The 23,510-nt window shown below is 34.7% G+C and overlaps 2 protein-coding genes and 1 long non-coding RNA gene across 5 annotated transcripts; 1 reads left to right on the forward strand and 2 right to left on the reverse strand.

Moving 5' to 3' along the window:
• Positions 1-6,947: 6,947 nt before the first annotated feature.
• LOC101744245 (uncharacterized) lies at positions 6,948-8,563 on the reverse strand. The gene is made up of 3 exons (XM_038011986.2): positions 7,987-8,563; positions 7,590-7,897; positions 6,948-7,500 (listed from the first exon to the last, which is right to left on the reverse strand). Exons 1-3 carry the CDS (start codon positions 8,561-8,563, stop codon positions 7,150-7,152), a joined length of 1,236 nt encoding a protein of 411 aa, XP_037867914.2. The 3' UTR covers positions 6,948-7,149.
• Positions 8,564-11,091: 2,528 nt separating this feature from the next.
• On the forward strand, positions 11,092-22,659 carry LOC101744484 (uncharacterized). 3 transcript variants are annotated; one of them, XM_062670006.1, is made up of 6 exons: positions 15,827-15,845; positions 16,127-16,258; positions 19,110-19,302; positions 19,423-19,737; positions 19,947-20,531; positions 21,095-22,659. In XM_062670006.1, exons 3-6 carry the CDS (start codon positions 19,120-19,122, stop codon positions 21,266-21,268), a joined length of 1,257 nt encoding a protein of 418 aa, XP_062525990.1. In that variant the 5' UTR covers positions 15,827-15,845; positions 16,127-16,258; positions 19,110-19,119; the 3' UTR covers positions 21,269-22,659. The 3 variants fall into 3 exon arrangements, with proteins under 3 accessions (XP_037867932.1, XP_004933141.2, XP_062525990.1); XM_038012004.2 differs by lacking the exons at positions 15,827-15,845; positions 16,127-16,258 and adding an exon at positions 11,092-11,710; XM_004933084.5 differs by having other exon boundaries at positions 15,607-16,258.
• LOC134199351 (uncharacterized) lies at positions 19,352-22,996 on the reverse strand. The gene is made up of 2 exons (XR_009973805.1): positions 22,719-22,996; positions 19,352-19,533 (listed from the first exon to the last, which is right to left on the reverse strand). It is a non-coding gene; the product is annotated as an uncharacterized LOC134199351 (long non-coding RNA).
• Between the last annotated feature and the right edge of the window lie 514 nt (positions 22,997-23,510).

The raw sequence follows: 23,510 nt of genomic DNA on the forward strand, positions 1-23,510 counted from the left end.
ATGCGTTTATTTAATATTATAAAAGTAATAAATAATGATAATCTGGCCTTTGTTACCTAACAAAAGATTTAAAGACTGTAGAATGATTGGCATAGAAAAAAGTATACCGATTAGAGAGCCTAACGATTGAGAAGAAACTGTAAAGGAATCCATCATCTAATTTGGTTATTTGTTCACGCTAAGGAAACGTGTCTAAATCCACTCATGAAAACTATGTTGGTTTTCCTGGACTAGAAGTGTACGGGGCTCTATAGCGTAACATCAGTCAAACAAAGCTTAACTACAATTCAGTTCAGATTACGCTGACCTAATGGTAAAAATTGCATTTAAAATTTTGTTTTTATGTTCTTATAAATTTCAGTACAAAACGAACAAATACGCTGCCACTGTTTTAATGGTCCTACTGAAGAAGTTATGTAATAACAACAGAAAATGGAGAATATCGAATTTATCTCATAAAACTAGAGAATATTGAATTTATCTGATAAGTGCCTTTGATTAATTATAACATTTCTATTATAGAGCGGAACAAAATGTAATTATTCATAAAGCTTTTGAAAGGCTCACAAATGCCAATGATTTAAACACATTGATGGTTCAATTCAACTTGCTTTCTCATGTAGGTATACAATGGTGAGTAATCTGTAATTCATATATTTTTTTAAATATAATTTTTTAATTCAATTTCTTTTCGTGTCAAATTCAAATCATTGTGATGCATATATGTATTTAGTACATGTATATTCATATCAATATATATAGAATGAAAAACAGACATTAAACTAGTTTCAAACAGACAAAGATGCTTGATTTGAATGCAAAAATGTGAATCCTAGTTAAAGCCTCTTTCTCAATCATTAACCATATCAACTAGCTTTGTGTTTAGTATCCTGTAAAGCACAGCAAAGCAAAGCAGAGCTAAACAATGTAGAAATCATGATTTCATTCTTCTAAAGCGAATATTTACTTCTTCCCTCTCACTCTAGTGTGTCGCACTCATGTCCAGTGCGAAGTATTTGTAAAATATTTGTGCTTGAGTGAGAAAGCTTGCGGCTCTATTTGCTCTAACTATATAACAACTATGGCGAACTCTCTATTTGATGATAAATTTTGTAGCATCAGCTTAAAATAAAATTACTTAACACTAAACTTACTAGTACCTCTAAAATTAACCCTTTTCAAACTTTTATAAATTACACATAAAATTAAATGTAAATGTTATTATATAATATCATTAGCTATACTATAGTAAAATTCTTAGAATATGCTTATAATATTTTCTTCACTCGTTATTTCTAATTATATTTCCTCTTTTCCAAGAAAAAACAACTACTATCTGCATTGTATTTTAAAAATTATAACCTTTGACAAAGCATGGTAGAAATATACAGGAAATGTGGGTAGATTTAGTGTTAAATCACAAATCATTTACTATTCTTGGCAATACAGGAATTTCCTCTATAATTAATAACTTTTTTAATGAAAGTTGTTCTATATACGCATAATCTTTTGTTATGTCATAAATTTAATGGAAGCTTATCCCATATTACCTCTAACAACTTTAATATACATCGCATGTTAGTATTATCTAAATCTTGACCCAATTCAGCTAGCCTAATCCTTTTAATTGAAAGCAAATCTAAAATCATTCTAGCTGTTTTAAAAAGCTAGCCTTCACAAGTTGCCAATCACCTGTTACTGAGTTACTGTAGGGAATGGATGTGTGAGGCTAGCCTATAGTCCTCTCCTGTATACTTAAGTAGTAAATAAGCAGCTTTCCCATCTGCTTCAAATCACACACTGGCCTCAAACTAGGATTCACTGCACTATGGGAACCAGACTGATATATGTCTTTATATGTGTATTAAACACCACCCAGACAATGAGCAAACAATATCATTTATCACAAATGCTTGCCAATAATTATTGTGGGAATCGAACCCACACCCTATCCGTTACTCAAGATTGTCAAATTTTACAATAGGTAGGCTCATTTACTCACCTATTCTTAAATAACTACTTGCATAAAAATTAAAGAAATAGTTATAAGTATGATATAGTTCTGTTAGATGTTATTTTATTTGTTATCCCCCTTTTTGTTGATAGTCCACATATATTGAAACAAATTAATTTAAATTAAAATAAATTAATTTTGCAGGTGGTAGGACCTCTTGTGAGTCCGCATGGGTAGGTACCACCACCCTGCCTATTTCTACCGTGAAGCAGTAATGCAGTTTGGTTTGAAGGGTGGGGCAGCTGTTGTAACTATACTTGAGACCTTAGAACTTATATCTCAAGGTGGGTGGCGCATTTCCATTGTAGATGTCTATGGTTGGCTTAAGTAACCACTTAAAACTAGGTGGGATGTGAGCTCGTCCAACCATCTAAGTAATAACAAAAAATATATATATGCCCTATTTCCTACATCTGTCTAATATGTTTTGCAGATAACACCCAATCTTTCTATTCAAATTTACTCATATCAGTACTCAGTTCTATCTAACCATTCAACTAGAGCTATTATTGATAGTCTTATATTTTTGCATTGGGTAATTTCATAATCTTAATATAATAATTTCAAAATCTATAATAATTTCAAAGTGGTACTTTTACTTGCACCTGAAATGGCTTGAACTCGATAGGACAGACAGATAGACAGCCACCACCACAATATAATTATCTTTTCATATCTGTTACACATAAAAACATTATTTAAGTAACTTTCAAACTTATGATGGCCAATGACCATTATGTAGGAAATGTATGAGCGTAAATTTTGTTTGTTTTTCTTACATGTAAACTAAGAATGTTAATGGTCACAGTAATTTCTGTATTTCTGTTACTAATTAAACTTTATTATTTTACATGAAGAAGGTAATATCTATTTTGTTATAAAATTATTTACTAATTGTTATCCTTTAGCTTTTCTGTCCTTTTTCATTTTACACTTTTAATTGTTTGCACTATTAATGGAAGTCTATAACTTGCAATACATAGGTTGATGATATTATATCAAAGTATATCCCTCAATGGCAAAATTATAGCTCAATCAAATAAAATACTATACTATACTATACTATCATACTATACTACATTTTATACATTATATACATACATACATACATACACATATACATTTCATACATGAAGATGATTATTTTTATGTACATACATATTTCTATATAGTAGTGCATATATCGTATGTAGTTCTACATTGTTACGAAATTACACATGCCTGTTAATCACTTACTATCGGCTTATAAGTGTTATAAGCATCTGGCGAATCAATGACCTGCAGACTGATCCATTGCACTCATAGATTTTATTGCGTGTTCATAATATTATGTTGTTATAATGAGTTGGTTTTTCTGAAATAATGCATGCCTTTATTATGTAGAATTTTCACCATGCCAGAAAATTTTTCAGAAACGAATCAAAAAATTGTTGCGGTGATTTAAATTTATCAATAGCACAGAGTTGTGTTTTCTATCGTATTTTTTTGTTTTGTGTATTCCTACACATTTTGTGGCTTCTAATTTTGAACACCGGATTGTTACTGGTGTTAGGGCATCTTCTAACCACGCATGTGTAGGTATCACCATTATACAGTGAAGCAGTAATGCGTTTCAGCTTACAGCCCTTGTACTGTAAAACTGAAACATAAAACTCATGTCTCAAAGTGGATGACTGCATTTGTCTTAACTAACCACTGAAAATAAAATGGGCCGGAAGCTCTTTCACTAAGCCATAAGCTCATCCATTGATATTAAATTCGTCTAAACTCTTAACGGCAGCTCAAATTTTCTTTTTAAATAGTAATCTATAACGTTAATACCTTTTTTTTTAATAAAGGTTTATTTATTCTGAATTTAATAATGTATACTAAGAATAGTAAAGTTAAATGCTTTTTTAATGCTAATGTATTAATAGAAATACGTTAATGGCGAACGTTATAATTGACTGGGCGACCGCAACAATAATTGTGTGGAAAACTACACACTGATAATGGCTTAGCTTTAAATGTCTTATATTTTTTTAACCCATTTAATTAATGATTTTTGCGAATTTCGATATTGGAAAGTTTCCTAAGCAGGCAGCTTGGACCAATACAATCCGGCGAATTCGATTATTTATAGGATTATTTGTGAGGTCACCCAAGTTCTTTCTTTACAGTGCCTGTCCTGAGAATTCAGCGAGAGCTCGACCATATGGGGTCATTTAAGTCCTGCAGACTCGTCGGACTTTGCCAGCTAACAGGATATTGAAAAGCATATTTCAAGGAAGAACTAAGAATAGCTTGGGTTCTATGGATTTCCAGTTAAATATTGACTCGTGAACTCAATTTATATATGAAAGTAATATTTTGAAACCGAACAACCGTAACCAAATAATTGTTTGATAGTTATAAGTAATAAATAAATAAATAAAAAGTACAAAATCCAAAGGAGGCGAGTAATGGGATCATCGAAGATAGATCCATAATCTGTGGCTTTCTGTTTGACGATGCTGAATCACATTTCTACCAATAAATCATAATTTATTACTGGTGTAAACCAATGTTAATTTTAGAATTCATAACCTTTTGCACAAGATTGTAAGTGCGAATCAAAATTTTAAGTAACTTATTTTAAATAGATTATGTGTAATTACCTATGTAGAATAGTACCGTGGCGTTAGTAATGGTTCGTTTTTGTGTACAATCCATTGATTCATGGGGGTTCCTTTTGATCCAATCTTAGTGCTGTTCGAAGCTACAGCAACAAAAGCAAAAGTCACCATGAGCCTGAACCCGCAGTATCAGCCTTCTGATCCTGATCTTCTCGGCAGGACGCGGTTCCGATTAAGGTGGTGGATGAACTCGCGATGCAGCTGTCCTTGAGCAGTTAGGCCTCCTCCGGTGGCACTAGAGCTGTTGTTATTAGAAATTCGCCTTCAGGCTGAGCCCTCGAGGTCCCCGTTCATCCTGACTAAGCACCAAGGTCTCTGGACGAATGGTGATCGTTCAACCCAAAAATAATAATTACTGACAAGTGGTTTGTGGTTAGCAAATCTAGTATTGAAATATATTCTATGTGATCATAACACCTATACTCTTAATCATGTAATAATTTTAATATGTACTTCAAAAAATGTATTTAGTTTACCATAATAATATTCCTCCATTTCTATCAAAAAAATTGAACCTTTAACATTGTAGATGACTTTTCAATTTGAAGTAAAACTTCTATACGCGCTTTGAAAGTAAAATTTACTGTATAAGTAAAAGTAAAAGTAGAGAAAAGTTACTGCTTACGGGCGGTGGCCACTAGATGGTTGGTTATTAGTTTCTCATTGCTTCTGTAGATGGTGTAACATATTAACGATCTTAAATTTTATTTAGCTTAGCGACATCTATTGTGTTTCATATAAACTACTACATTGCAAGGCCAACGGTGTGAACAGTTTAGTTTCTAAAATATTTACAGAGAGAGGTATTTTAAATAAAAGTAATGTTTTAAATTATCACTAAAAATATTATTAAATATATCGTTCGGAATTTTATATGTGCTGTGAAAATACTGTGCAAAATTTATTGTAAAATTTATGTAACACAATTTTATGTAAGTAACATCATCACGTTGGATTTGAATTTTGAATATTTTATGCACAATCAAGTAAATAAGATGACTATGATTTCGTACATGAGTACTGAAAATTCCTTATTCTCTTCTGCATAGTTCGTTATGCCCAAATCGTCGACAAATCGATCTGAAGAGGATCACTCATTTGAATTTTCATAGTGAATATTTTATGTATAATCAAGTAAATAATATGAACATGATTTCATACATTAATACTGAAAATTCGTTATTCCCTTCTGCCGGAATCGTCGACTAATCGATCTGAAGAGGATCACTGAATTTTTATTTTGAATTTTTATAGTGAATATTGAAGTGAAACTTTAGGCGCGTTGAGAGCAAAATTTAACTCGTCACAGATTCGTTTCAGCTAGAGAAAAAATATATAATTTAGGAAGAGCGAGAATTAGAAAATAGATCATCTCGCGAACCACTCAACCGTGGAAAGCGGGAAAGAACAAAGCGAACTATAGTAGAGTTATTTTGTCGCTGCAGTTTGGGTAATAAAAAGTCGGAGCGGTGAAGCGAATATTTCGCTCTCTCTTCCTTCCGCTCACGAGCCTTATGGACGAGCATAGTGATGCGCATTATTGTTGTCAATAAGCGTTATCGATAGTGTATTTAGATTTGTCATTTTGTGGGTTAGTGATAAAAATGAAAGAAAAAAGTTGATAAAGCAACGTATAAGTACAAAAGTTTAGAGTCACAGTGTGTTTCATTAATAACGATCTCGGTTATAACGACTTTTTAGTTATAGCGAAGTCACACATACGTCCCTTGAATTTAAAGCATACTTTCCCAGAAAATTCATTCGGTTATAGTGACTTTGGATATAGCGTCAACTTCGGGTATAGTGACTTGTTTTTATGAACTATTTATGACAGATTCCCAGAAACCCCTTACGGATATTGGTATTGAGTCGGCAAAGGCATAAAGACTTTCATAAAACTATTAAGCTTTCTCATCATTTGTTTACATTCACAGATGGTCAAGCAAATGCTTTATTTGTATGTACATACAAACAAACAAAGAATTTGTTTGACCATCTGTGTAGGAACATACAAACAAAGCATTTTCTTGACCATCTGTGTAGGAACATACAAACAAAGCATTTGCTTGACCATCTGTGCTAAGTAGTCCTCTACTGAGCACGGGAAACTTATGTGAATATTGACGATCAAGCTATCATTACTGATAACTTGACTGATAGTGAAATTATTGTCTGTGCTTCAAACACAAGAAGAGGAGGATGAAGAAGAGGAAGAAGATTGCAATCTAAATGAAATTGCAACAACTATAGATGCATTATATGTTATAACAAAGCTCAAAAAGCTCAAAAAGTACTGTTTATTTGGTGAAGGTCAAAATAATTTAGATGTAGGAGGCGGCCTCCGGATATAGCGACGACATTAAAGTGCCCCCTCCGCCGTCATTATAACCTAAATTCACTGTATATTAAAAATAAATATAAATAATTGTCTAAGTTTAAAATTAACAGCAAAAAAGATAATAATGATATAAAAATAAATTATTAGTATACTAATAAATCAGGATCATCAGAGTCATCGTCATCCACATGAATTACGAATTCTTCTGCCAGATGAGATTTCTTCAAGTCTACCTCTTGGAGTTTTTCTGCATGCTTCACACAATCTTCCCAGTTCTTTTGCGAAACGTTCGAAATTGCCTTATGCACTAACACTTCGACGTCAGCAATTTTAAAAGTTCTATTTTTGCTGGCAACTTCATTTTTTGCTTGAGCCCATACCAACTCAATTGGGTTATATTGGCAATGGTAAGGTGGTAAGCGAATCACTTCGTGTCCTGACTCCAAAGCTAACTGATACAATTCGTATATTTTTTCTGGTCGGTTCCGGTGCACCTGTAAATATAATGTTGTTTGTATATTCCACTAAATACTTAAAAGAAAACAAATGTATTGCAAACTTTAAATAATAAAATCTGAAATACCTTTTGTAATAGTTCCGGCTTGAGCTCACTCTCACTAAACTCAATCCCGTGTTCGCGGAGCCACTCCTGAATTTCACTCTTTTTGTTAGCTGATGTTGGTGCCTGATTTATTTGCTGGGAGTGGTAGGGTGCGTTGTCCATTATGATGACTGATAGTTCTTCAAGACTCTGCAGCAGTTTTGTAAACCAGTGTGTGAAGCCTTTGGCATTCATTTCTGAATGGTAGCCCTCGTTCGGAGACTTCACAGCGCGGAAGACCCATCTGGCTTCGGGTATAAAACCATACTTTGCGCAGCCTGCATGACGAACTGAAACAACATAATAAAGTGAATATCATATTTTGTCTTAAATTATCATTAAGTCGGATTTCTTACATAAAAGATGAAAGAATATTTACCAATTAGCTTGCCCCTCTTTTCCGTTTTTGTATTTAAGCCACCTTGTCCATCCTTGTCTAGCCAAATTCGTTTGCGGCTGTGATTTTGGTTCACCCAAGTCTCATCTAAATAAATTCTTGGTCGAGTGTCTTCACTATCTCTCAGGGTCTTGAGTTTTCTCAGGAATTGTAGCCGCGCACAAACGATGTCAGTCCTTTCCATCAATTGTTTACGACCATATGAAGCTTGTATGTACTTGTACCCAAGTTCTATGAGTATTTTACGCATAGAAGTAATGGAACACTGGAATCCGTCAATTCTTTCTGTTGCTCTACTCAAAATTTTAGCCGTGGAAGGATATTCACCGTCGCAATAAAACGATGACACTATTTGTTTAATTACACTTTTGTCAAAGTCGTCTAACGCAGTTACTGTACAAGGCCGATTGATGCTTTCTCGTGGAGAGCTAACTTCTCCCTTTACACACTCATTTTTAATTTTGTCGACCGTTCTAACACTCACACCACATATCGCCGCAGCAAGTTCACGAGAACGGCAGAAATTAACACTTTTTAACTTTTTAGGATCTATTTTCATTTCAGTAAAAAAAATTAAAACATTGTTGATAACAACACGTGCTTGTGCTGGTATATTGATGCCAACAGGCAAAATATTATTTTGAATAATTGAAATGAAAAATATTATTTATTAATGAAAAATATTTTAAATAATAATTATTTAATATTTTTTATAATTTAATATTTTTTTATAATTTAATATTTTAAATAATAATTTTTTATTAATGAAAAATATTATTTTGAATAAATTGTGCTGTTTTGGTACAAAAGAAAGGAGTAGCCATTGTGTCACTAAAGAAATTCAGAGAACGAATGCACAAAAACAAATTTCTCTTCGACATATATGCTATGACTGCCTTCGATGACTTATTTGTTTCTATTGATAATGGCGTTGCGCCCGCGCAACATGCTCACCGCCCTAGCCCGGCTGTGTTTTATGACCCAAACTGCAGCGACAAAATAACTCTACTACAGGTGGTTTGTTTTATACACAGCATTCCCGGTTACTATGAAAAATTAATAAATCCACAGTACTACACACTGTAAAAGAAGTTTCACTTCTTTCACGTGCACCAAGTTGCACGCCCACCATTTTTTTATTTTACTATTTTTCATAAATTACATTATGTAAGTAGCAAATTAATTATAATCCTTTTGTGTCAAAGTAAGTGACGGCGTTGTGTGCGGCCTTTTCGTTGTGTCTGCAATACAACGCGGAGCCGCTTTATACGCAACCATCAAAAGCCAATTGATATTAAATTCGCACACTTATCATTGACGGGCAAGAAGTTTCGTCCATTATTACAAATCACAGCATGTAGCGGAGATTTCTTATTGAAAATATGTTCTGTTGAGAGTATATTTATACAATGACATTTATAAACTTAACCCAAAAGTCCTGTCAACGACCAGGAAGAATTCCAGAGTTCAATGATAACAAAAGTAAAAGTAAAAACTGGACAATTGCGAGTATAATTCGTGACAGGAAAGTTTCGGGTTTGCTAAGGCCGTCTTTAGATCTTAAGTAAAGCTACGTACGTCTTCATTCTAATATTAATCATGTACTGAACGTATGAGTGCCTTACAGTATAACTAGAAATTTTGTGAAACAAAGGACCATTGATGAGAAGTATAGAAGATGTGTATGTAATCTTGTAGGATTTTAAATACTAAACGATTTATTTATAGCTGTTGCGTTATGATAATTAAGCGTGGACTTTATTTTGATGAAATATTTATTTTACCGTTATATGGCAAATTTAAAGACTTCATAATATAAGACAAATATAAAATTGATGCATTTCTCTTGGCGGCTGGATTTGAAAAAGAGTTGGTGTCATGGCAGACGTCGCTCACTGACACTTTGACGTTCAGAAATTCAACAATAACCCACCGTTAAAAGAATATTGGATAAAAACATATGCCTACTAGCAAAACTAACTAGAAAAATAAAACAATTCACTGCACATAATTCTCCACTTTCTCGCCAAAAAGTATTTTTTCTTGACAAAATCAAATTTACCTAAGGGTAAGCCGCTTAGTTTACCTGGCTATCAAATCATCACGACGGCTATTACTACTTTTTAGCCCAATTTGCTGAGATTGATACACACACGATATACATTCGGGCAAATATACAACACAAGAAAAAAATCTTAAATAGTTTAAATATTATAGCAAGATATACGGACACATATTCTGCCTATCCAGTACGCCGAACAAAACCAAAAACAAACCACCGAGGAATGTAATAGGAAAAACCAAATAAAAATTACTAAAAACTAAGAAAGAAAATGTACGTGGATTTTTTGATAATGGAGATTTATTTAATTGATAAAGAAAATGAAATTGGTCACTAGCGATTTGGGTATTATCTTTGTGCATTTTCGATAGGTAACGATCGATGCAGACGTAAGAATATGAATTCAAAAATATTTTTTTATATGTCAAAGATACAAAATATCCTGTTTTCACACTTTTCTTTACTTGTACGGTAAAACCTTAGAATGATGGCGTTCATTGAGAAATTTGAGATTTTATGATTTTCTTTTGCCAATACTATTTTCTTATACTTCATACATCTAATGGTTCTTGAAAAAGAGTCTTAACTGTCTGACAGACAAAGAGACTAACAACAAAGTTGTCCTATTATTTCAAATTAAGGGTACTAAAATTAATAAAAATGAAACAAGTGTTTTATGCATTACACAACATAACAAAACAAAATTATTACAAAAAGTCTGAAAAATAAAATTTCGAAGCCTTAGCTAACCTTATTATTAAAATGCTTTGAATTTGTTGTGGGTACAAATATTTGTCAGAAGTTTGCAGAAGTGTTTTAATTCACATGATCCAATGGCAGTCTAATTTTAATGAAAGGAATCTGAAATAATTTGATCATCAAAATATTGACGTAGTTTTTTTTATTGTGGCTCGCACGGTTTGTGCATTAGCCAGTGTCAAGTAATAAGAAAAATAAAAACGAAGGAAACTGTCCATGTTGGCTGTTATTAATATCAGTGTAAGTATGAATTAAATTAGCAGCGTAAGACGGTATAGATAACTAGGTTGAGAAAGTAATTTGATTAATGTAGTAATTAACTCTGCAAATGATAATATGAACTGAAATGAAATGAAGTCGATTAATATGATGAAACATGGCATTAAATGAAATGAGATGAGATGATATGGGATGAAATGTAATCTCAATAAAATGGTGGTCATTTACGGAGACTTTCTCAGTGGACTTTTTGGAGGATCCCGAGAAGTTACGTCCAGCGGCTTGGTTCCATTTTCCCACATTTGTGCACTTCACAGATATTAAATAGTTAATAAACCACCGTTATTAGTATACATATTATTATTATAAACCACCGTTATACATTTAAACCCGAAGAAACGCTAAATAGACAAATTATAACAAATCACACAATTTCACTCCTCGCGCTCCCGCCAAAAAGTCCTTTATACATATATCGCTACATATTAACCATAGATAATACACTTAATATTTACATATTAACTTCTAAGGATGAGGACCAATTAAAAATGTTGTTACAATTTTTGAATAAAGTTACTTAGAAAATAGAAGCTGGCGAAAGGCAGAGTAACGAGGAACACTCCAGCTAATAAATACATCGGAAGTTTAAAGGTGAATTCATTGCAGGTAGGTTATAAAAAAATAAATCTATGTTTCAAGGTTAGGTAAGTAATTATCCGATCCATTAACGGTGCTTTTAGGCACCACAAGCACCGGTCACCGTCCGCGTCGAAGCCGTCGCTTGCGACGAAGGGCTCGACGAGCGAATTAGCCCATAGACACAGCCTACTGAGTTTCTTCGCCGGATCTTCTCAGTGGGTCACGTTTCCGATCCGGTGGTAGATTCTGCGAAGCACTGCTCTTGCTAGGGTCAGTGTTAGCATCACTCCGGTTTGAGCCCCGTGAGCTCACCTAATAATTAAGGTTACGCTGAAATAGCCTCTCAAGGTTATCAACTTAGGTAGGAAAAAAAAAGCATAAATGGGCAGGTAAGCGTTGTGTACCTGATTGTGAATGAGACCGCCTATTTAAAAATAAGTTACTAAATTTCTGATGAAATAAAATAAAATCTTTTACGGTACTACCTATTTAACAAATCAGATTTATTTACAGCCAAAATAGTCGCAGACCATTGATGCTTACCCGGGTTGAGTCGGTACGACCTGTCGCTTATAAAGTTTGCTTTTAATTTTTTGAAGTGAAACTTCCTTATCGGCGTTGGAAAAAAATTTACCGTCACATTTTTCGGTTACGCGTCACATTTTTCCGTTACGCGCCATCTTTTTTGTATTCATGTCTATGATAATAAAATCCTTTTGTTTAAACTTTATCTAATTTAACTTTATTTAACCAATTTCTAGAAAGTTGCATGTAGATCATTTTTCGAAAAATAAGTTTCACTTCTTACGTGTGTACACTAGTACACGCACACATTTTCTTTTTTTTTTTTATGATTGAAGGATTACTGGTGGCCCGGAGGCCTTTCCAGTTTCACCAGGACAGGGCTTTTAATTAGTTTTTTGCAATGAGTATGAAAATTTCAAACTCGAAATTCCATTTATTATCATCTCGACATATATATTCATTTTTTTTTTAATTATTTTGAGCACCGGTGCGACTCTTGCACCATATAATATTTAGGTAGGTAATGTGAAAAATTCATACTTATTCCCAACAAAATTGTTCTTTGGTTAAAAATCTTTTGGACAAATATCATTTCACTTTACCATTAATAAGTTATAAGGAGGAAAAACGTTAAGCTTCAAGAAAAGCGAAAGGCTATTTTAATGCATGTCACGAGAGATTCTAGCGTCAGCAAAGTACAGTGATAAATCTTTATATATTTCTTCTGTGCATGAGTTTGTCACTGGACTTCTTCTAAACGGCTGGACCGATTTGAGTGTTTTTTGTATATATGCGTTTGGGTGGCAGGGCACTTGCAGTCGATATCTAGGTTATTTATCTTTCCTAGAAATAATTTACATGGCAAAACAACGTTTGCCGGGCCAGTTACTTTAAGTAAAACTTTCGCTTTCATTAAAGAAAAATCGAGTACATTGTAAAATTTTGCGTTAGGCAGTGGCTTGGATCTGCCCCTGGCATTGCTGAAGTCCATGGGGACGGTAATCACTCACCATCAGGTAGGCCGTATGCTCGTCTGCCTACAAGGGCAATAAAAAAAAGACTAGACATCGCATAGTTTCGAACTACCTGGCTGAGTTTTTGCTCCTTTGTACTGGTTAAACAGAGAAGCCCCCCTGTGTGCTTAGTGCGAGCTTTTCACTGCCTACGTTTGCCATCAGAGCCTTTTACGCGATCGAAAATTGAAAAATTCGCACTAAGCATATAGTATTCATCCCGTCCGAAAAAAAAGTTTTTAACTATATGTTTTTAACTTATACACTGGCTTATTACCTGGCGTTCGCCGATCACCCATCCCCCTTTTAGCAGTCCTACCATCAGCAAAATACTTTAACCAACCTTTTCTCACTGGTGGTAGGACCTCTTGTGAGTCCGCGCGGGTAGGTACCACCACCCTATTTCTGCCCTGAAGCAGTAGTGCGTTTCGGTTTGAAGGGTTGGGCAGCCGTTGTAACTATACTTGAGACCTTAGAACTTATATCTCAAGGTGTGTGGCGCATTTACGTTATAGCTGTCTATGGGCTCCAGTAACCACTTAACGTCAGGTGGGCTATGAGCCCGTCTAAGCAATAAAAAAAAAGTTTGCACGAATAGCAAAGGTTTTGCACGTTGTCATCCCTATGCCACTTTGCAATGGATATACTCCTGGAGATGTTATCCGTGGAGGACTGACATAAGGTAGACAGCCGGTCGTACGTAACTCATACCAAATCCCTGCTGTGTCGACCCCACATAATGTGAGCTAAGGGCAAGAAGAAAAAGAAGAGTATTTTTCTAGTAACCACAAGGTCTTAACGGCAACTCTTAATACCGCTACGTGTTATAGGTTACCATAGAAAGGACCTCTTGTCCCGCGGTTTGTGGTGGCATAATTGAATATTAGATGTATGACTTAGCGCCCAGTACAGCAATGAAAAAAAAATTGTCTTGAAATAAATTGACTATAGTTTTATTCTTGTCTTTTTCTTAATGGGTAAGTAATTGAAAGGAAGTGCTGAAATGATGTCACACATTAAGTGACAAAATAAAAGGAAAAAAGAAAAAAAACTAAAGATTTTTTACTTAATCTAAGCTGCTTTAATTCAGTACGTCCGATCAGAGCCTCATCACTGATTCCTACATTTACAATGCTTTCGGAGTAGCGGAATATAACTAGTCAGGTCATAAGTATTGTCACACAGTAAAAACTTTTCTTTTAGAATGCTGGCCACAAAAAAGTTTATTGAATTCGAATTTCGAGTTGTTCATGAAAATAAAAATGTATACTTTTAGAATTTTACTCATTTTTAAATATAGAGTGGACGCTTAAAGAAGACCGTGTTGCAGTTATTGCGTTGCATCGTTGCGGTTACGCGCCAATTCAAATTTTTAACATACTGAAAATTTTGAATATAACCAAAAGATTCGTTTATCGTACCATCAAACGATACAATGAAGACTCTAGTGTAGGTGACAGGTCAAGAAGTGGTCGCCCTCGGTCTGTTATGACTCCAGCAGTGATAAAAGCTGTGAAGGCGCGAATTCAAAGAAATCCCAAACGTAAGCAGAAACTATTGGCCCTTCAGATGGGGTTAAGCAGAATCACGGTGAAAAGGGTGTTAAATGAAGACTTAGGGCTTCGGGCATATCGAAGAAAAACAGGACATCGTTTGAATGCTCGTCTAATGGACCTGAGACTGAAGAGATGCCGCGCTTTGTTGAAGCGGTACGCGGGAAAAAAATATCGGGAAATTCTTTTTTCGGATGAAAAAATTTTTACCCTAGAAGAGAGCTACAACAAACAAAATGATAAGGTGTACGCACACAGTAGTGAAGAACCGAGCAACCGTATTCCGCGTATCCAACGAGGTCATTTTCCATCCTCGCTCATGGTATGGTTGGGAGTTTCTTATTGGGGCTTAACAGAGGTACATTTTTGTGAGAAAGGTGTAAAAACAAATGCAGTTGTGTATCAAAATATAGTCCTGACGAACCTTGTGGAACCTGTTTCTCATACCATGTTCAATAACAGGCACTGGGTATTCCAACAAGATTCGGCGCCAGCTCATAGAGCGAAGAGCACACAAGACTGGCTGGCGGCGCGTGAAATCGACTTCATCCGGCACGAAGACTGGCCCTCCTCCAGTCCAGATTTGAATCCGTTAGATTACAAGATATGGCAACACTTGGAGGAAAAGGCGTGCTCAAAGCCTCATCCCAATTTGGAGTCACTCAAGACATCCTTGATTAAGGCAGCCGCCGATATTGACATGGACCTCGTTCGTGCTGCGATAGACGACTGGCCGCGCAGATTGAAGGCCTGTATTCAAAATCACGGAGGTCATTTTGAATAAACTTTAGTGTCATAAGTTGATGACCAATGATGAATCTCGACTGCATTGCGCTATCTTTCATTATACATATTAAATGTACGTAATGTATGAAGTACAATAGTGGTTACTGAAACTCATAGATGGTGAATTTCGCAGTATAAGATATGAGATTAGTCTTAATTGTAACACATACAATTCTAGCTGATCTATCTTTGAAACTGAAACGAATTAATGCCACGCAAAAATTTGAAACGGACCGTATCTTTGTCTACTTGATCACATAAGGAAGGCCCGTTACTATTCGACATGTAAGTACGTTGTTGCATCAATCAATACGAAGGCAGGTCATCTTTCTTAAATACCTTTTTACTAAACTACCGACTCTTGGTATCATGCCAGAAGCCTTCCCTGAAGTAACAAACAAAATTTATAAAGTTTCAATTCAATCATAAAAACCCCGAACGAACGCATAGAACACTAACAAAATAGAAAACGAACACATCTTCATCCTTTAATTTAGAGAAAATGAAAAATGCAATATATACTGCAACTGCGCATGTCTTCTAATATCGATTTGCAAATGTTCTAGACGGCTGCCTGAGCTACTTACTGGCTGAGCCACTGGCGGAACACAGACATTTCCTTTGAACGTATTAACACATATTCTGTGTATTTATCTATTATCTCGTGTTTTAAGTACAGCAGCTGGTTCACATTCGCGGTAAGTTACTGAAAAATCATGAGTTAATTGTTATAATGTGTTTTCTTTAGATGAGCTTTAGGTGCGTACTAATTTGGGAAGAAATTACGCAAATATAAAACTAAGTGGTTAAAGCTTAATAATAATGAAGTGGAATGACGATTTAAACATTGACAACGATCTGTTAAAATTTCTTTATATTCTTGTGACTCTGGTAATTTGAAAGAAGTATTTTTTTTTTTGAAGATCCCATTTCTTTGTGTACATATCAACAAGTAGGTAAGCAACTTATTTGCTCTGCACAAAGATAGAAAAGAAACACATCGTTTCTCGTATGAATACCAAAAATTCCGTACTGCTGGTTCAATGGCTGCTATTTGAAAATATATAATTTCAGCATTTACTATTGCGTTTCAATACCTGTAGCTATTTTTGTGCTTTTGTATATTTCGGGGCTCACCCATGTAGCAAACGATTTTGACACGGTGCTATGTATTGATCACTAATACGAACTACGCTTATGGACAATTATATAAGAATGCAAAAAAAAAACATATTTTCTGTTGTACTTACCTAATTATCCTGGAGACTTGTATCAGAAAATAGAACATGAAACAAAGAGAGTACTTTAATATCAAATACTTTTAATATTAAAATATATTCATTATATACTAACTTCAAATTAACATTATTATTTACTGCGTACTATTTTTGCAATATTTTAATTTAGTTTTTTTTTTGCATTCTTTAACTTATATATTGTGTTAAATGTAATCAAATCAAATATTTAAAAATATCGGAATTTACTGGTACATCTACTTGGCCGGATTATTGCATGTTTCGCGGGGTGGACATAAACGGAGAGGTGTAAGCAGAGATGAGAAGTTCATTGTTTGTAGTATGGACCATCGTTATCTGAAGTAAGAACGAAGCTCTTTATTGGTGGTAGGGCCTCTTTTACTGGTGGTAAGGCTTCATTTACTGGCGGTAAGGCCTCATTTACTGGCGGTAGGGCCTCTTTACTGGTGGTAGGGCCTCTTTACTGGTGGTAGGGCCTTTTTACTGGTGGTAGGGCCTCTTTACTGGTGGTAGGGCCTCTTGTGAGTCCGTACTACTAGGTACCACCACCCTATCGATTTCTGCTGTGAAGCAGTAATGCGTTTCGGTCTGAAGGGTGGGGCAGACGTTGTAACTATACTGAGACCTTAGAACTCATATCTCAAGACGGGCGACGGCATTTACGTTGTAGATGTCGATGGGCTCCAGGAACCACTTAACACCAGGTGGGCTGTGAGCTCGTCCACCCATCTAAGCAATAAATAAAAAAAAAACAAGAAGATCAATCATATGAGAAAAAGACTGGAATGGACAAGAATAACATGGCAATAGCCTGCCCTTCTCGCCGCAATCAATCAATAGCTCAATATAATAATGTTCGTATCGTGAAAATTCGAATGAAGGAGTTTGAAGAACATTTTTATTCAAATATGAGTTCAGGTTTTGTTTGAAAATAGAAGAATGGAATATGATTGGCAAATAATAGAAGGATTGCAGTGGAGGCGCCCAGGTGAGAGAAGATTCACTGCAACATTGATCAATGGAACAATGGGAAAATCATCATTCGTAACTTTGGGATTGGATCACTAACAGCTGCACGTTTTATAATTAAATTGAGTTTTGTAACAAAACCTTGTACCTCTTCATCTCTGAAAAAAATTTGTGTATTTTTTCATGATACTGCTATTACAGAAGTCTAACACCTTTGCTATTAAAAACAAACCTATAAGTTAACTTAAGCGCCATAGTATATAAGAAATAATCTTGAAAGAAAAATTAAGAAGATATGATCCGCCGCCTTATATTGAGAGATCTCTAAAATGCATCTCAAGAAGAATGGTCTCTTAAAATTTGATTGATAACGTGAATTAGACTAATTCAAGGACATTAGAAGAAATAAAGGAAGCAATACTAGACACAGATTGCAGACTTTCCTAAGGATTTATGAAAAAAACAAAAATGTCAAGTAAAAAACGTAAAAAAGAAAAAATAATTTTGTAAAATACTCCTTTATTAAATGTCGTCAGTTTTTGTCATTTGATCCTTTGTTTTATTATCCTTTACGTTTTAAAATTTAATAATAAAAAGTAGGTAAATCCGAATTGTTAAACTTATTGTTACTAATAGTCATGATTTATGTTTTAGGCAAAAATCAAACAGCGACCACGAAGAGTATACTTATTATATTTCTTATTTCTGTACATATAGAAAGTATAATATAAGCAATAAAAGCATTAATTTGTTCATAATTAAAATTGATGTAGAGCAACAAACCTCTGTGCTAAGAAATAGAGTTCATTTTTACAAAACCATAATTTGTATTTGCGTACCTACCAAAAAACCATGGTTTACATATTTATACATTTCATAAAATTTCAATATTCAGCACACACATACATATGGTACAGAATTTTAACTATACATTATATATTATACTAGCGACCCGCCCTCGCTTCGCTTCGGAAACTGTAATTTATTATTGATTTCTCCACTATTTAATGGATGTTATTATACATATATAAACCTTGCTCTTCAATCACTCTTTCTATTAAAAAAACCGCATCAAAATCCGTTGCGTAGTTTTAAAGATTTAAGCATACATAGGGACAGACAGATATAGGGACAGAGAAAGCGACTTTGTTTTATACTATGTAGTGATATGAATATCTAAGTAAATGTCATCTGTGTTAATTATCATCATTTTAAAATTATTGTGATTTTTTCTTTGACTAAGGAACGGTACTGAATTATAATTGTCATTTGGTTGATTGGTTGTGTTAATTGCTTGTGCTTTTATTAAGCATATCGTTTACAGAACCTCAAAGATGATACCGAAGCTGAACAGGAATGCGATCTTAGTGGGGAAAGTCCACTCCTGCTGTCTTGTCTGTGGCAATTACTTCCCCACTGAGAAGGATGCTAACAGACATATTTCGAAAAAAGGCCACAAGAAGAATTTGGAAGCTAACGGCTTCGTGGAAGAATTTATAAATGACCACATTAGGGAGGTTAGTGCTCTTTATTTAACAATTATAAAATAAAGATAAACAAATAAACTATTATAAAAAATCGGTTTATTACTCTACTGTTAATTGAAATAAATTATTTTTTTCGGTTTATTACCACAGGTCAAAAACGGATTCTTCTGTGAATACTGTAACAAGTACATATCGGGGCCCACCAAAATAAGGCTCCATATTTTGGAAAACACGCATATCAATAATAAGGGCATCCGAAACCTGGAAAGAGTGGGAAATAATATAGTTGCTTTCAAAAATGTGACTATCGCCAAAGCAGCTTGGCATGGAATCGTTGGACATACCTGCTTGATCTGCAATATTAAATTTGGAGATATGGAGATTCACATTTCTACTAAGGAGCATCTCTTTAAATTAGTGCAAACTGAAGTGAAGTTTGCAACTCATAAAGGACTCTACAGGACGGTTAGTATGTCACTCAAGGTATTTACTAAGCTTGGAAAAATGAAAGATAAAATTTAGGTTACAGCAAAGAAAGCTATAGTATTGAGTAAACGCTTTTACTTGAATTTTTTTTCAAATGTTTTTCCATAGTCCTTATCCTCTAAATTATCGACTTATTAAAAAAGTATTTACTATTGTTACTCCATGATTTGAAAATTTCCGAATTTCAGATGAAGGAAAACTCTGTTCATTGCTTGACGTGCAATGAAGTTATTAAAACCGCTACTCAAATATTTGTGTCACTCCACTTTTCCCATCCTAAGCACAAACAAAAGTATCAGCAATTAGAACGTAGAGATGCTGAACCTAACGTGCGAGTTGAATCACCAGTTTTACAGCTGGATAAAACTGGTGACGAAGATACATCAGATGATGGCAACCAGGAAGGTGAAGGACAATATCTGGATGTGGCCCAGGGCTATTCCTACGAGGAGCCATTGCTTGTTTGCGATTCGAAAGATTCACAGGAGCATGTAGTAAAAAGGGAGCCTCTGCATCAATTCGTCAATACCATTTTCGTGATTGAACATTATTCGGCAGCTAACAAAGACGTCGTCATTAACAGGAGAATTGTTGTGAATGTATTCAGCTTTTATTTGGTAACGAACACGGACACTTTGAAATGTCAAGCTTGCGAGTTCGAATTAACGTTTGATCAAATTGACGCCCACAAGGCTACTGTGAGACACGAAGCTGCGATGAAGGAAATCCCAGTTATTGTGATAGACTCTGTTGAAAACGAATTCATCAGAGAGGTAATATATTTCTAAGTCGTTTTATTATACACAATCGAGTACAGATTCAGTGTAAAGCAATTTCTATGACATACGAATGAAGGCGCTTATCTGGGAACATGATCCTAAAGCGTGAACGCGCTAGATTTACAGATATTTGATCAGCCAAAGGGATGGAAATAGGAAGATTATTTCCTGTTGGCTGTCTGGGATATATGCCAAATAATCCAATTTTGAATTTGAATTTACAAGGAGAGTAGTTGCATATTATCCACGAGATTCTACTTGATCCTAGTTCCTCTAATTTTAATCAAAAGTAAAGGGTATCCGACAAGGCAACCCAAATGGGGCTGCCTCAAGCTACGTGTACTCCTTCTCTTCCTCCGTCAATAAATAGTTAATTAGTAGATAAGCACTTGTGCTTTACTAGTCCCAGAGGAACAAAAGCCTACTAGGCCTTCCCAAAAGAGGCATGGCCGGTCTTAATCACATAAAAGTACATTTCAAATACCCAATATCCTATCTGATGGATTGAAATAAAGTGCTTAATTGAATTCTACTTTATAGAAACTTTTCCATTCTAGGTACGTCCAGAGGAGTACCACTGCGGCTTCTGCAATATTATTATACCGGGCTTGGACGCGATCGTAGAGCACTTGAAGACACTCGTCCACAAGAAAGCCAAGAACAGTGCTTCGTGGCGTCTACAAAGACATCTTCTGAGGAAGAGGCTTTCTGAGTTCAGCCTAAATGACTAAATCATGGAGATTACCAGATTTCTCTTAAAGTTTTACCATTAACAGTCCTATTTTGAATAATAATCAACTAAAGTAGACTAAAAGCAACAGCTGATAATTTAAGTTCTCCATCTCCATCTGGAGATGTTATCAAGTGGAACGAAACCGCATAGTTCTGCGACAACCAAAGGAATAGTTTGCTGACCCAAAATATATGAGTCCACAGAGCAAACCATAAACAGCGAGCAGTGACTACTTAATGCAATAAGCATTTAATAATGTAAAGTCGCGGTCTCGAGAACGAATACCAGTTCATTCATTGTCTTTTAAAAGTTTGCCTCTAACGAGAATGACTTTAATCGAGATAGCTTAAACCAAACAGCAGCTTGGAATGATTTTATTAAATCGACGAATCAGCATTTATTAACAGTTCTCCAATCGTATACTCCTGTTCTCCTGTATTTTATCTTAGATTATCAACTGTAGCAGACTTTTTTCATTAACTATGGTGTAGTAGTATATAGTGTAGTAGTATTTGCATTTAGTGCGGACATTTTAATAACTTTTAAACGCACGATTGTAGCTTATTCTTCAAGTCATAATGTTTAGATATATATCAGCTGTAGCAAGTTTAATGTTTGATAATCATTTGGGCGACCTTTCGAAATTCTAGAAATTGTAATGATATTCTTTTGTAGTGCCAAATTTCAGCATAGATGATGAAATGGGTATTTATGTTTAGATGGCCTAAACTCCTAAACCATACGTAGCTGTTGTCGTTAGTAATAATAAATATAATCACTTGAGGTTAAATATAGCGGGTGGCACCCTAGGCGTCTAGTTGTTAGATAAACGCTAGAACGATTTGAGCCAGAGAACAAACACACGTGAAGCCGTGTTGTGAAGGACCGCATACCATCTTGTAGTCAGGATTTACTTGAAGACAAATTATCTTAACGCTATTTGCGTTTGAGAAGTCTTGTGGAACTGTTTTAATAAAGACCATGAAGAGTCAGCTGTCGTATCAGTATACAGCAAGTTATATTCGTGCCACCCGTTTTCATGTCATAGTTTTAGGGGTAATTAAAGTGTCTACAGGAGGTAGAATTTAACATCAAATAGATGGGTTCCCTACTTATTGGGATTTCGATTGTCTATGAGAAGACGAAGAAGAAACGGTCTTATCGTTCGACGGCCATATCCGTGGCTTGGAGACACTTTTAGTAGATCAAGTAATTCTAGATATTTTATCTCTTCGTATATCTCATATTACCTAATATACTCAGTAGGAATTAATATCATAATTGATATTTTTAAATATCTTTTTAGATTTACCGTAGAAAATCAATGTCATATGATACTATGTAATGGAATTATTGTATGTGAAAAATAAATGATAAAAAAAGTTATAACTTGTTTGCTTAAATCTAAAAAAATTTACGCAACATATTACATATATATAGTTAGTTACTTGTCCTGAGTGATTGAGCGACTCATTGATTCATCCACGCAGAGCCTAAGCCGCTGGGGATACCAACTCGAAATTTTGCAGATGGTGCTTTTTATCTTGTAAGTATTCCAATAAGAAGATTTTTTGAAATTTAGCTTCTCCTCCGGGGTTAATTAATGATAAATGGTACTATGGAAGTCCGCAATGTTCAACATAAGAAGTGCATAATTTTATACACTTTCTCGTTTTTTCTAAAATTTACTCCGAAAAGGATTAGGAATAGGGTCAGCCATATCCAATCTAGGTGACAGGGCAAGGCAAAGCCGCTGTCATCCGAAACATCGTCTTCTCGCATTAAAACCTACAAATTCAAGTCTCAAAACTTACAAATTTTACGGGAGAGTGTTTTAAAGGTTTATTAACATGTGATATTTTTAATATTAATGATCTTTGCAATATTCATTTTTTATTTTTTGCCAGTTACATTTATCTGTCTTTTAAAGTAAAATAAAATTATGTATTAATTTTGTTGATAGTAGTCAAAATATAGGTAAACTAAGAAAAATAAAAAACTAAAACTGAATTAGGCTCTTTTGACAGTATTTATGAGAAAAATACTGGTGATACCAAATGATTCCGTATATTAACTCAATTTCGAATATTTTTGGAAATTGTACACTTGTAAATTGTCTTTTCGCATCTCCCGGATCCATTCTCGGCGCTTTTGGGCTCTTCAAGCACCGGTCACCGTCGTCTCTTCGTCGTAATCGACGAGTTCGACTGGCGAATTAACCCATAGACACAACCCACTGA

The sequence above is a fragment of the Bombyx mori genome, chromosome 1, assembly GCF_030269925.1.
Source record: "Bombyx mori chromosome 1, ASM3026992v2".
In the NCBI taxonomy this organism is placed as follows: domain Eukaryota; kingdom Metazoa; phylum Arthropoda; class Insecta; order Lepidoptera; family Bombycidae; genus Bombyx; species Bombyx mori.